Here is a 14377-nt window from a genome sequence, read left to right as displayed (position 1 = left end):
ACACATTTCAGAGGTTCCACATCAAAAATTCAAGAAAAGAATCAAGAAAGTATTTTGGAGGTAAATGAAACAAAAAATTGACATTGTTTGATCATGCTGGTAGTTTTGCCAATACATGTGGAATTATTTAATAGAGGCAGAAATTGGCTTTAATAAAGTGAGGGGAATGGGCCCCACCCCTTATCACTTCAAATGACTATGAGCAATATTCTTTGTCTGTAAACGTGCTTCATTGTGTTATCAAATGTTTCCTATAACCAGGGAGGAGAATAAATTGCTACCAGCTCAGCCAACAAGGTTTGCAATTTAGTAGGCACCGGAAAGTAGCACCTTTAGTGACCTAGCAGGTGCATTAGCCCTCTCACGTTTGTAAACAGCACCCCCCCCCCCCCAAAAAAAATTGTCATACGTAAATTGTCAAAGCGCAAAAACGGCTTTCCTTGGTCTTTAGCATATCGTGTGAAATCTTAGCCATTTTCTTTTGCACATAGTATGTTTCAGCTTCTGGTCACCCACTTCCAAGAACAAACGTACGTAACTACGACAATTACGTAACGGAATAGGTAGGTTAGGCTACGTAGGATAGGTAACGAGACGCTGAACGGGGTATCTGGGTAATAAGACGCTGAACGGGGCATCTGGGTAATTGGACGATTTACTGTATTTACTGGTAAAGTAATTTTAACCAACATATGTTATCAGGTTGATCTAATGTGTTGATATTCGGGTTCATACAACGAAGTTCGTTGGCGCATTGGTAATCCAGCGTCTCCTCCCCATGGAAACGATATTGGTTTACCTAACACAGTCATGCTATCGATATCATCTGTCAGTCTCATCCTAATGTTACAAGACCGAAGCTACGATACCACAGAAGGAATAGGCCTAAAAGAAGCTTAATGTACAAAAACCATAGTTTATTCATATGGAAAAAAAATCACCCACCATTTGGGGTCATCAGCAAAATGGAAACTCCTTCATCAAGTTGTACTTATACATGAAAGGTCGAGTTTGGAAAATAGGCCTAGGATAGACCTAGGCTAGGCCTACCTAACTTTAACTTCCTTTCATTTAAATAAAAGTTGGGCATGCATATCGTGGAGGAGGGTTAATAAAGGGAAATTTCCGAAAGAGGGCTGTACAGCAATTGAAAGCATATTTAGTACATTTGGTTTAACACAGCTACTGTAGTTTCTGTTTTGTGTTAATGTACAGTAAAGATAAAAAAGAGCCCTTGATAAGCCCAGAATCTTCCTCCCGAACGACAAAGTAGTGCAGATGAAAACAAAAACTTGATTAACGAGAGACGTTTTTAAAAATTAAAAAGGTCTAGTAACATTTGATCATTCTGCACAACTCTGCAAGACATAACCCTGCCATTAGAATATTGTACACATTACAATCAGCAGGGGTTGTTATATTTAAAGTGTTTATATGGAATATTAAAACTCATGCTTCATGGCTGATTGTAGGTACTGAAGGTTTTCTGGGCAAACACAAAATATTTTAGGTGTTTCATGCACCAGATCCTTATAACAATACTGAAAGTAGTAGTCTTAAAGTAACCATGTCCTTTTTTTAAGGTTTAATGGTGAGTGGCTCTCGAATGTTACCCCAAAGATGAGTAGTCAAATATGGTGGAATTGGAAGACACCAAACTCCATGAGGCTGTTCGTCTGGGGGATGTTGATCTTGTGGAGGAGGCATTGGAAGATGGCCTAGACCCTGATGCCATAGGACTTTATCAGTGGTGCCCTTTACACGAGGCTGCCAGTAATGGAGATATTGAAGTTTTAGAAACTCTTCTTCAACATTTAGGTAATTATATGTGAAAAGTTTGTAACTTAAAGAAATAACAACAGATTATATAAATGCACCTATTCATAATGAAGATTTGATCTAATAACACCATTTCTGTGCATAGTATGTAAAATAGATGCTTGTGTACTTTTTTCTTGTAAAACAATTGGAAAAAGGAAATATATATGCATCATGGTAATGATATCTGAACTAAATTTTGGCCAGTTTGTCTTACTTTTATGCATCAGATTCTGGCTGTTAAATACTTAGATTTGTCATCTTTGATTAAGTTTTCATAAGTGGTGAATAGGCCAATTAACACTGTTGTCTCTTCTGATGTATGTGAATTTTCTAGCGGACCCAAACCAGCCAGATAATCTTCATTCCTCAACACCTCTGCATTATGCTGCTAAAGAGGGCCATGTTGATTGTCTGAAGGCTCTTATCAAAGCAGGAGGGCGTTTTGATGCTGAGAATGCTGATGGTGATACCCCTTTGGATCTGGCTGAGGGACCATGCTGTGATATTCTAGACAGGGAAAGTAAGTCCATTCTAAAGCTAAATGTTTGATACTTTTCATATGGAAAATCAATCATAAAAATATATGAAATATGTTTGTTAAACCATGAATTGACTTTATTGGTGTAAACCTACTGAGAGGAACAGAGATATGTCATCAGAATGCCCAAATCAGCGTACGTCACGTTGTAATTTCTATGTTTAGAAATGTTTAGAACAATGATTATTGGCGGGAATTGCTGAAACTAAATGCGCATGTGTATAATTATTTCCTAAAGCGGCCGTACAGTAGGATAGACAAACACACTGTGTGCATCAGTAGAAATTAAAACGGGAGGTTTGCTAATAGCACATAACACATGTTAATATACACACTACAATTGTGGCAATGACTGAATTATGGCACTGATGCAATTATTGTGGAACAGGTGCATCACTCTAGATGTTGTATTCAAATAGAAATTATCCAAATTTAATTACTGATTTGTTTGATACTGTAACTAAAATTTCTAATGACATATCTTAGTGACATAATACCGGGGCAATTTTTTCTCACAGTTCTGTTTCTTCCCGCCCCCATTATGTTTTCCATAGGTTTGTTTTGATAAAACAGAGGGCAAATCGCCTGTCGCCCCATGTATTTTCGATGCTGCTGTGATGTGTTCTGCTCTCTTGTGACTTTCAATGTTACAGTATCTTGTGATGTGTAATGCTCTGGTGATATGTACTTAGACTCTCACCTGTAATGCTATCTGGTGATGTGTAATGTTCTGGTGATGTGTACTAAGACTCTCACCTGTAATGCTATCTGGTGATGTGTAATGCTCAGGTGATGTGTACTAAGACTCTCACCTGTAATGCTATCTGGTGATGTGTAATGTTCTGGTGATGTGTACTAAGACTCTCACCTGTAATTCTATCTGGTGATGTGTAATGTTCTGGTGATGTGTACTTAGACTCTCACCTGTAATGCTATCTGGTGATGTGTAATGTTCTGGTGATGTGTACTAAGACTCTCACCTGTAATTCTATCTGGTGATGTGTAATGTTCTGGTGATGTGTACTTAGACTCTCACCTGTAATGCTATCTGGTGATGTGTAATGCTCAGGTGATGTGTACTAAGACTCTCACCTGTAATGCTATCTGGTGATGTGTAATGTTCTGGTGATGTGTACTAAGACTCTCACCTGTAATTCTATCTGGTGATGTGTAATGTTCTGGTGATGTGTACTTAGACTCTCACCTGTAATGCTATCTGGTGATGTGTAATGCTCAGGTGATGTGTACTTAGACTCTCACCTGTAATGCTATCTGGTGATGTGTAATGCTCTGGTGATATGTACTAAGACTCTCACCTGTAATGCTATCTTGTGATGTGTAATGCTCAGGTGATATGTACTAAGACTCTCACCTGTAATGCTATCTGGTGATGTGTAATGTTCTGGTGATGTATACTAAGACTCTCACCTGTAATTCTATCTGGTGATGTGTAATGCTCAGGTGATGTGTACTTAGACTCTCACCTGTAATGCTATCTGGTGATGTGTAATGCTCAGGTGATGTGTACTTAGACTCTCACCTGTAATGCTATCTTGTGATGTGTAATGCTCAGGTGATGTGTACTAAGACTCTCACCTGTAATGCTATCTGGTGATGTGTAATGTTCTGGTGATGTGTACTAAGACTCTCACCTGTAATTCTATCTGGTGATGTGTAATGTTCTGGTGATGTGTACTTAGACTCTCACCTGTAATGCTATCTGGTGATGTGTAATGCTCTGGTGATATGTACTAAGACTCTCACCTGTAATGCTATCTTGTGATGTGTAATGCTCAGGTGATGTGTACTAAGACTCTCACCTGTAATGCTATCTGGTGATGTGTAATGTTCTGGTGATGTGTACTTAGACTCTCACCTGTAATGCTATCTGGTGATGTGTAATGCTCTGGTGATATGTACTAAGACTCTCACCTGTAATGCTATCTTGTGATGTGTAATGCTCAGGTGATATGTACTAAGACTCTCACCTGTAATGCTATCTGGTGATGTGTAATGTTCTGGTGATGTATACTAAGACTCTCACCTGTAATTCTATCTGGTGATGTGTAATGCTCAGGTGATGTGTACTAAGACTCTCACCTGTAATGCTATCTGGTGATGTGTAATGCTCTGGTGATGTGTACTTAGACTCTCACCTGTAATGCTATCTGGTGATGTGTAATGCTCTGGTGATATGTACTAAGACTCTCACCTGTAATTCTATCTGGTGATGTGTAATGCTCAGGTGATGTGTACTAAGACTCTCACCTGTAATGCTATCTGGTGATGTGTAATGCTCTGGTGATGTGTACTTAGACTCTCACATGTAGTGCTATCTGGTGATGTGTAATGCTCTGGTGATGTGTACTAAGACTCTCACCTGTAATGCTATCTGGTGATGTGTAATGCTCTGGTGATGGTACTTAGACTCTCACCTGTAATGCTATCTTGTGATGTGTAATGCTCTGGTGATGGTACTTAGACTCTCACCTGTAATGCTATCTTGTGATGTGTAATGCTCAGGTGATGTGTACTTAGACTCTCACCTGTAATGCTATCTTGTGATGTGTAATGCTCTGGTGATGGTACTTAGACTCTCACCTGTAATGCTATCTGGTGATGTGTAATGTTCTGGTGATATGTACAGTATAAAGCTCCCTTGTTATTTATTTTTCCAGGAACAAAACAATTTGTTGAACTGTCTCTGACAGATTCAAGAGAGGTTATTCACTGCTCAAACAGCAAAGAGTCCATAGGGGACATAGACTTAACAGACAGCAAAGAGTCCATAGGGGACATAGACTATACAGATAAGTTGAACAGGACGCTGGGAGTGAGGTCCACACCAACAGCGTGGGAAAACATTGAGGTGATTGAACAAGGGAAGCCTAAATCAGGTGAGCCAGACACAAATCTGGAAATCAACTTTAATATTAAGTTTGTCGTGAGTACATTTGCTAAGCTTGTTGTTTGTTTTTCATTAGATTTTACTCTATCAATTAGTGAAAGAAATTTAAAAAAATAAAATAAATAAAAGATAAAGCAATGAAGAAAGTGTAGCAAATTTGAAAGCAGATTGAATCAGCAACCTTTAGTGATTATGATACACATGCTTTTATGAGTCTTGCCAGGTCCTTTGTATTACTCTGAAATCAAATATGGTGAAATGAAACCCAACTAGGTATGTCACATTGCTCTGCCCAAGATTGGGTTACAATTGTTTAGTTTCTCATGCCTAAATAATTTGTTTCATGTTTTGTTAAACTATAGAAAATATGGAATTGTTGCAAGCAGTTTCACAAGACTCCTTTGAAATTGGCAATATTGAATTATTTGTTCATTTTCTGTTATATATAGGTATGATAAAGCTACAGGTTAATAAATCAATTGTTACTTTTAATGGTTTTGTGTTATGATTTATCCTGTTTAGGCACAGGACTTCTTCAGTGCTCCTTTGAGTACAATTCCAAGACAGGGGCATTCAAAATCAGAGTTTGGCAGGTTGAAGAAGTACTCATGCCTCCAGGTTAGTACTCTTTCAGTGTTTGTCCTGCTATGGACAGTAGAATGTAGTCATTTAGTGTAGGTCCTGTTATAGACTGTAAAATGTAGACATTTAGTGTTGGTCATAGACTGTAGAATGTAGTCATTTAATATATGTCCTGCTAGAGACTGTAGAATGTAGTCATTTAATATATGTCCTGCTAGAGACTGTAGAATGTAGTCATTTAATATATGTCCTGCTATAGACTGTAGAATGTAGTCATTTAGTGTATGTCCTGCTATAGAATGTAGTCATGTAATATATGTCCTGCTAGAGACAGTAGAATGTAGTCATTTAGTGTATGTCCTGCTATGGACTGTAGAATGTAGTCATTTAATGTATGTCCTGCTGTAGACTGTAGAATGTAGTCATTTAGTATATGTCCTGCTATGGACTGTAGAATGTAGTCATTTAATGTATGTCCTGCTGTAGACTGTAGAATGTAGTCATTTAGTGTATGTCCTGCTATAGACTGTAGAATGTAGTCATTTAATATATGTCCTGCTAGAGACTGTAGAATGTAGTCATTTAGTGTATGTCCTGCTATAGACTGTAGTCATTTAATATATGTCCTGCTAGAGACTGTAGAATGTAGTCATTTAGTGTATGTCCTGCTATGGACTGTAGAATGTAGTCATTTAGTGTATGTCCTGCTATGGACTGTAGAATGTAGTCATTTAGTATATGTCCTGCTATGGACTGTAGAATGTAGTCATTTAATGTATGTCCTGCTGTAGACTGTAGAATGTAGTCATTTAGTGTATGTCCTGCTATAGACTGTAGAATGTAGTCATTTAATATATGTCCTGCTAGAGACTGTAGAATGTAGTCATTTAGTGTATGTCCTGCTATGGACTGTAGAATGTAGTCATTTAGTATATGTCCTGCTATGGACTGTAGAATGTAGTCATTTAATGTATGTCCTGCTGTAGACTGTAGAATGTAGTCATTTAGTGTATGTCCTGCTATAGACTGTAGAATGTAGTCATTTAATATATGTCCTGCTAGAGACTGTAGAATGTAGTCATTTAGTGTATGTCCTGCTATGGACTGTAGAATGTAGTCATTTAGTATATGTCCTGCTATGGACTGTAGAATGTAGTCATTTAATGTATGTCCTGCTGTAGACTGTAGAATGTAGTCATTTAGTGTATGTCCTGCTATAGACTGTAGAATGTAGTCATTTAATATATGTCCTGCTAGAGACTGTAGAATGTAGTCATTTAGTGTATGTCCTGCTATAGACTGTAGTCATTTAATATATGTCCTGCTAGAGACTGTAGAATGTAGTCATTTAGTGTATGTCCTGCTATGGACTGTAGAATGTAGTCATTTAATGTATGTCCTGCTATAGACTGTAGAATGTAGTCATTTAGTGTATGTCCTGCTATAGACTGTAGAATGTAGTCATTTAATATATGTCCTGTTATAGAATGTAGTCATTTAATGTATGTCCTGCTAGAGACTGTAGAATGTAGTCATTTAGTGTATGTCCTGCTATAGACTGTAGTCATTTAATATATGTCCTGCTAGAGACTGTAGAATGTAGTCATTTAGTGTATGTCCTGCTATAGAATGTAGTCATTTAATGTATGTCTTGCTATAGACTGTAGAATGTAGTCATTTCGGGTATGTTCGCTTATAGACTAGAATGTAGTTACGCTGTTTATGTCTAGGGGTTACCATATTTTGGGGGTTTTGGGTTGGGACACCTTGTTCTCAGTTATGGTTTAATACCATACCTTACTGGAGAACTAATATTGCGAGTGGAGCTAGGCTGGGTATGACCAGCTAAAGATGGAGAGTGGAGCTAGGCTGGGTTTGACATGCTATAGAATTGGGGAGAGGAGTTAGGTGGGGTTTGACATGCTTCAGATGAAGAATTTAGCTAGGATGGATATGATATGCTGTAGAATTGAGAGAGAGGAGCTAGGCTGGGTTTTGGCTTGCTATAGATTGACAGTGGAGCCAGGCTGGGTATGTCTTGCTATAGATGGAGAGAAGAGGTAGGCTGGGTATGTCTTGCTATAGAATGAAGAGAGGAGCTAGGCTGGGTTTGACATGCTTGAGATGAAGAATTTAGCTAGGATGGATATGATATGCTGTAGAATTGAGAGAGAGGAGCTAGGCTGGGTTTGGCTTGCTATAGATTGACAGTGGAGCCAGGCTGGGTATGTCTTGCTATAGATGGAGAGAAGAGGTAGGCTGGGTATGTCTTGCTATAGATGGAGTGTGGAGCTAGGCTGGGTATGTCTTGCTATAGATGGAGAATAGAGCTAGGCTGGGTTTGGCTTGCTATAGAATGAGGAGAGGAGCTAGGCTGGGTTTGTCATGCTTCTGATCCGAGAGTGGAGCTTAGCTGGGTTTGACCTGATATAGTATGGAGAGTGGAGTTAGGCTGGGTTTGACCTGCTATAATATTGACCTGCTATAGTATTGACCTGCTATAGTATTGACCTGCTATGGTAGTGGAGTTAGGCTGGGTTTGTCATTTTATAGTATGGACAGAGGAGCTAGGCTGGGTGTGGCTTGCTATAGATGGAGAGTGGAGGTAGGCTGGGTTTGACCTGCTATTTACTGATGTTAGGCTACAAACTATTTGCAATACATGAAAGACAGTAACAATTAATGTTACTTTGTTGGACAATATCAGAGTACTGGTATAATGCTGGTCATATCTGTTTAAAGTGGTGCCAGATACCATAGTTGTGTTTTTTGCTTCACCAAAATATTGTTTTGTTTCAGGAGAATTTTCCAGCATCAGTCGTATTTATGTTAAAAGTCACCTGCTCCCTGACAAGAAAGGAGAAAGTAAAAGAAGAACAGATGAAATTAAAGTTGAAGATTCTTCTAAAATGCAGAGCTCATTTATCACCTTGAAAAGACAGTCTGCACTAGAGGGCTTCAGAGCAATATTTTTACCATCCACTTTCAAATTTACAAAACCTCTTGTTTATAAAGATATTAATAAAGACACCCTTTCCTTGAAGACGGTTCATCTGGATGTTTGTGTTAGAATTAAATACAGCACAAAAAGCCTTCCTGTTGCAAGCTTTCAGATTCCTTTGAAAGAAGCAGTACGGAAACTTCGGAAAGAGAAATTTCGGCTGCTGCCATGCATAAATTATTCTGCCCCTGATAATGTGCATACAACAGATCCTAATGATTTTATTGTTGTTATGGAAGGCTTGTATACCAATAGAACTCTTAGCAATCCAACACTACGCAAGAAAACTGCTGGAGTAATGTCAAAGCATGAAGAACAAGAGAGGGCATTGAGTGATGTCAATTTAAGAACAGTCCGTTGCCATTCGGTGGAAAGTATTCCAACTGTATCAGTGAGTTTTTCCTCTGAGGAAGATAAAGGCCTCGAAATGGAAGATTTGAATGAGGTTAAAGTGCACAGGACAACAGGAGACAGGCAGAATCTTAACAGTGCAACGACTATTGTAGACATTCACCATGAAGGTACACGACTTCCTGGAAGTACAGAAGATGATGTCATGGTGATCAAAGTTGATAAAAGTGAAGCAGAAAACTATACCACTGTGGATTTACGAGGCTTGGTTTCAGAAACAGCATTCAATGGTGAGCTTGATGAAACAGATATAGATCAAAGTAAGAATGCTGTCATTCCAAAAATTCTGGTGACCACCCCGGAAGGGTTTAATGACAAAGGAGAGAGTATGGCAATTGAGATGCGGCATTTGTTGACACAGAAGATGAAGAAGGAATCAACAAGAAACAGAAGAGCAACTGAGAGGAAAACAAGAAAAAAGACAAATTTTAACGCAAAACCTGGTCATGTGGTAGACTTGAGAACTAAAGAGGGTGAGGTTAGTGGAACAGAACCTAAAAAATGGGCAGTTCGTTCATCTCCTGTTATAAAAAATAAACTTGCACATGAGAAAAAGGATGATGCAGAAGATGGCATGAAAGAGAAACTTGAAAGAGAGATTGGTAAAGAACCTGATGGTAGAGGGGAGAGCAGAGGTAAAGTAACATATAACTTTATCTCAGAAGAAGAACCCAGGGAACGCAGATCATCAAGAGTCAGCCCAAGAACATCCCCATCTGGAAGTCCATCATCTGATGCTTTACCTTGTAAGAGCAAAAGTGCTTGCAGCAGTTTATCTTCTAGAGGCAGTCCTGCTCCAAGGAGGGCCAGGAAACCCCTCTCAGAATCTAAGATGATATCAACAGAATCTAAGCATAAACCAATTCACCCTGCAAATGAGAAAATGGAATACATGAATGAAATAAAAAACAAAGTTGTTACAACTCCTATTAAAATACATCAGAATTCAAAAGCCAATGATATTGTTTCATCATCTCATGTTGATGTTGTTGATGAGACAAGTCCAAAAGAACGTCCATCACTGAGCAGAAAATCAAAGTATTCACCTGTAAGAGCACTGCCAACTGATGTTCCACCATCTCCTTTGGTTGTGAAGGAAGTTTGTGAAATTGCTGTGGGTAAGTCTAGCACTGCGGTTCATGTGAGACTAAAACGACCATCATCAAGAAGGAGAGTGGACTTTGGCATCACTCCTCCCATCACGAAAGGACTCAAAACGACAGATCTAGTGAGCTCAAATAGTGTAAGCATCAGCAAAGTAAAATATGATCAAGGTAAACTAAACTTATCACTTTTGGAAGACGATGAGGAAGACAAATTATGAGAAACATAATTATTGCCAAGAGATGGAGATACTCTATGTAATAATATCGCAATCCAATGGAACTTTTACAATGATTCTTGGCCATCCATGAATATGACCAGTAGGTTTATTTCTGCCCACAATCCCATGATTAATAAATGCTGAGTGTCAGTGACAGTCTCTGCTAGATGGCTCTTCATTTCTCATTATATTTGTGATGTAAGAATTGTAGCAGATCCCACCATCACTTCATGTTGACCCTTAGGTTTCAAATTGCAGAAGTTACGTTGATGCAGCTTTTTTCGTTTGGTGATCTGTTTTGTTACCTACTGTGAATTTCTCAAAATAAGAAGTAATTTGTAGAAATGAAGACGCCTTCCGTAATTGTTTGGCTCAGCAACATTTATGCATTTCAAAACTGTTCAAAGAATTTGAAGAATTTCAAAAGATTTGACTTCTAATTCATTAATTTGAATGAAACTTGACTTGTCCAGCTAATGGCACTATTTAATAGAAGGAGAATTTAGTAATTGATTGCATAAAATATTAACAATATCCAGTCATGTGATGCTTTAATAGTAAACCAGATAGACCAACCCATACACATTAACCATACATCAGAACAAAGAGAAAGCCATCTGTTCTCCCCTCAAAGGCTTCTAATGGTTGTTGTATAGGCAGTGGTACAAACATTGCTGTTGCTGGTTTCTTTGAATTTATTTTACAAATAGCATATGGTATGTTGCCTGCTGTAGAAAACTTAGATTTTAACCTGTTTTAATTTTTTTATAAAATAAGATTATTTTTTATTACCAAGCCTGCTGCAACTTTCCGTCCAATTTGTTTAATTTTGTACAGTCAAAGATTTAAATTTATTAGGAGTAGGATGGAATATTGGGAAGGGATAAGGATCATAAATAGGATATGTACTAAACATTGCTTGAACACCATGTTACCATATATGTATTTAATACACTATTTCATTGTTATTTCTCTTTCATAGTATTTAGTATGTTTCCAGTTTTTGTCGCAATATTGTTAATTGAGTAATGCTGGACAGGGCATTTCTTATTTGAGTGTAGTTTGATCTTACCAATGTTGTTTATATTATATATTATCTCTGTTGAGGACAGATTAGATAGTTTAAGGGGGGAGCTGTTTGTTTGCCCTGATAGATCTGCTGGCGATAATATTGCAATGATTGATATCGGGAGGGAGGGGGGTGGGGGGGGGGTGTCGAGAGAGAGAAACGGGTAGGAGGATTCAACCTTCCTATTGAACTTGATTTATTTGAGTAACATTATTGTCTGTCTTTGGAATTCTAGGCTTGTGTTTTCAAACAAACATGATACTGTTAAATATTTATTCCATGTGAAGTTATGAATATAAGATGCAATGGTATTTTAGTTCCTTGTACAAACCCAGCACAGTGGGTGATGGTGACCCTACGAAGTGATCACCTTTTGATTTTCAAAGTGGCTATTCTTACGACTATTCGTAAGAATAATTTCCGATTACGCATGCGCAGTTGCTATTTTTATGACAGGCGTACTATTTTTACGACCAGGAGTAACAATAATTCATCGGTTAGGGTTAGTCTTAGGGTTAGGATTGGGGTTTAGGGTTAAAGTTAGGGTTAGGGTTACCCCTACTACATGCGCAGTTGCTTTATTCACTTTACTGCGCCTGAATTCGCCTTTGTCGTAAGAATAGTTTATAATTAATTGTTACGACTAGTCGTAAGAATAGCCACGGCCTTTGATTTTACCTGAAATAAAGGGCTTGCAAATGGTTTTATAACTTATTTGTAATGGATGTTTCTCTAATCGGCAAAAAAAATTTGTTGTGGTCTTGAAAAATTCTAATATGTTTAAAGTGTGGGAACCATGAAGAAGCAGTCAGTAGCTACCTTTCATATGTTATTTATGTCGTACACTCACATAAGAAGAGTGTGTTAGTTGGAAATTTGTCAAAATGTTCACACCATCCAGATATGCTAATATCAGGTAATATAGCCCTGTGTATAATATGATAACTTATTTGAGATATGCATTGCTATAGCGTTTATAATGATAATATAGCACAGATATGGTATGCATAGTGTGTATCTTTATTACATAGCCCAGATATGCTATAATGTTTATGATCACTTAGACCAGATATGCTATGTTTATGTAAACATAAACCAGATGTACTATGTTTATGATGACATAAACCAGGTATGCTATGTTTATGATTACATACCAGTTATGCTATGTTTATGATGACATATACCAGGTATGCTATGTTTATGATGACATAAACTAGTATGCTATGTTTATGATTACATATACCAGATATGCTATGTTTATTATTACATATACCAGGTGTGCTATGTTTACGATTATATACCAGTTACACTAAAATGTTTATGACAGATAAACCAGGTATGCTATGTTTACGATTACATATACCAGGTATGCTATGTTTATGATTACATATACCAGGTATGCTATGTTTATGATTACATATACCAGGTATGCTATGTTTACGATTATATACCAGATATGCTATGTTTAAGATGACATAAACTAGTATGCTATGTTTATGATTACATATACCAGGTATGCTATGTTTATGATTACATATACCAGGTATGCTATGTTTACGATTATATACCAGATATGCTATGTTTAAGATGACATAAACTAGTATGCTATGTTTATGATTACATATACCAGTTATGCTATGTTTATGATTACATATACCAGGTATGCTATGTTAACGATAAGTTACCAGGTATGCTATGTTAACGATTACATACCAGTTATGCTATAATGTTTATGAGAGATAAACCAGGTATGCTATTTATCATGATATGCTAGTGCTGACAGACAAACTAGTCCAGATATACTATAAAATAATAATTAGGATTATATGGATATCACTTATAAATAATTATATAATAACAATAAATGAACTACTACTCTTAAACTTGTGTTTTAAGTGATGTTCTGTATTTCTCTCATGTTTCTGATACGTTTTAAGTATTTTCTCGTACAGTGACAAGGTGGTCAAAGGTTAACTCCACAGGGGAAACTTCAAAACTTACATAAATAAAAACAAATAACTATAGGTAACAATTTCACTATGTTCCATGTGCAGGTGGTGTGTGGCAGTTCAAAGGCTACTGTAGTAGTTATTTACATTTGACTCCTCGTCATTCAAAGTAGTTAATAATTGTAATACGGTTTTGTGATTGATAAGTTAGAATCTAAATTGGTTACTACAAGGTTATCTTTATTATAATGTCCTACATCAGTCTGATGAGAGGGAGGGAGTTGGTGGCTACAGTCCCAAGCCGTGGAGTCAAGTTGAGGGGTGGGGGTCAGGGAAATATGGGATAAGAACAACATATTCTTATTGTCATAATATGCTTAAGGAAAAATGAATGCTCCAAATAGATGGATTGGTGATATAACTTTTCCAGGAACCAAACTGGCTATTCTATAAGAGCATGAACTTGGGTGGCACTGAAAGCTTCTTCTTGTGCTGGTACATACACACCTTTTTGTATACTAGATAGAGCCGCTTGCATCTCCTCCTAAATCACTCACACATCACAAGATCAGGAAGTGCTCATTCTTTTGTGCAAGATTACTGACTGCAGGGAGACTGGACTAGTAATGCTCAATAAAGTGAGTTTCATTCTGTGTATCCCAGCTTATTAGTATATCAACTTTTGCATTTGGTTGACAATGTTACTACACCTACCAACATCATCCAAAATTATAATCCAGCACACTTAAATATTCTAATTATTTTCACCAAATG

The 14377-nt window shown here is 37.4% G+C and overlaps 1 protein-coding gene across 2 annotated transcripts; it reads left to right on the top strand.

Moving 5' to 3' along the window:
• The first annotated feature begins 519 nt into the window (after positions 1-519).
• On the top strand, positions 520-12739 carry LOC139975682 (uncharacterized). 2 transcript variants are annotated; one of them, XM_071983792.1, is made up of 6 exons: positions 520-642; positions 1584-1818; positions 2156-2341; positions 5038-5256; positions 5790-5885; positions 8649-12739. In XM_071983792.1, the coding sequence occupies exons 2-6, from the start codon at positions 1635-1637 to the stop codon at positions 10583-10585; spliced, it is 2622 nt and encodes an 873-aa protein (XP_071839893.1). In that variant the 5' UTR covers positions 520-642; positions 1584-1634; the 3' UTR covers positions 10586-12739. The 2 variants fall into 2 exon arrangements, with proteins under 2 accessions (XP_071839893.1, XP_071839892.1); XM_071983791.1 differs by having other exon boundaries at positions 542-670.
• The last annotated feature ends 1638 nt before the right edge of the window (positions 12740-14377 follow it).

The sequence above is a fragment of the Apostichopus japonicus genome, chromosome 11, assembly GCF_037975245.1.
Source record: "Apostichopus japonicus isolate 1M-3 chromosome 11, ASM3797524v1, whole genome shotgun sequence".
Lineage (NCBI taxonomy): Eukaryota > Metazoa > Echinodermata > Holothuroidea > Aspidochirotida > Stichopodidae > Apostichopus > Apostichopus japonicus.
Note: the sequence above shows the minus strand (reverse complement) of the source record. Positions and strands in the feature narration are given on the sequence as shown.

Coding starts and splice junctions, on each gene's coding strand:
- LOC139975682 (XM_071983792.1), top strand. CDS start 1,635: ATGGTGGAATTGGAAGACACCAAACTCCATGAGGCTGTTCGTCTGGGG. Junction 5,257..5,789: donor ACAAGGGAAGCCTAAATCAG/GTGAGCCAGACA, acceptor TATCCTGTTTAG/GCACAGGACTTCTTCAGTGC. Junction 5,886..8,648: donor AGAAGTACTCATGCCTCCAG/GTTAGTACTCTT, acceptor GTTTTGTTTCAG/GAGAATTTTCCAGCATCAGT.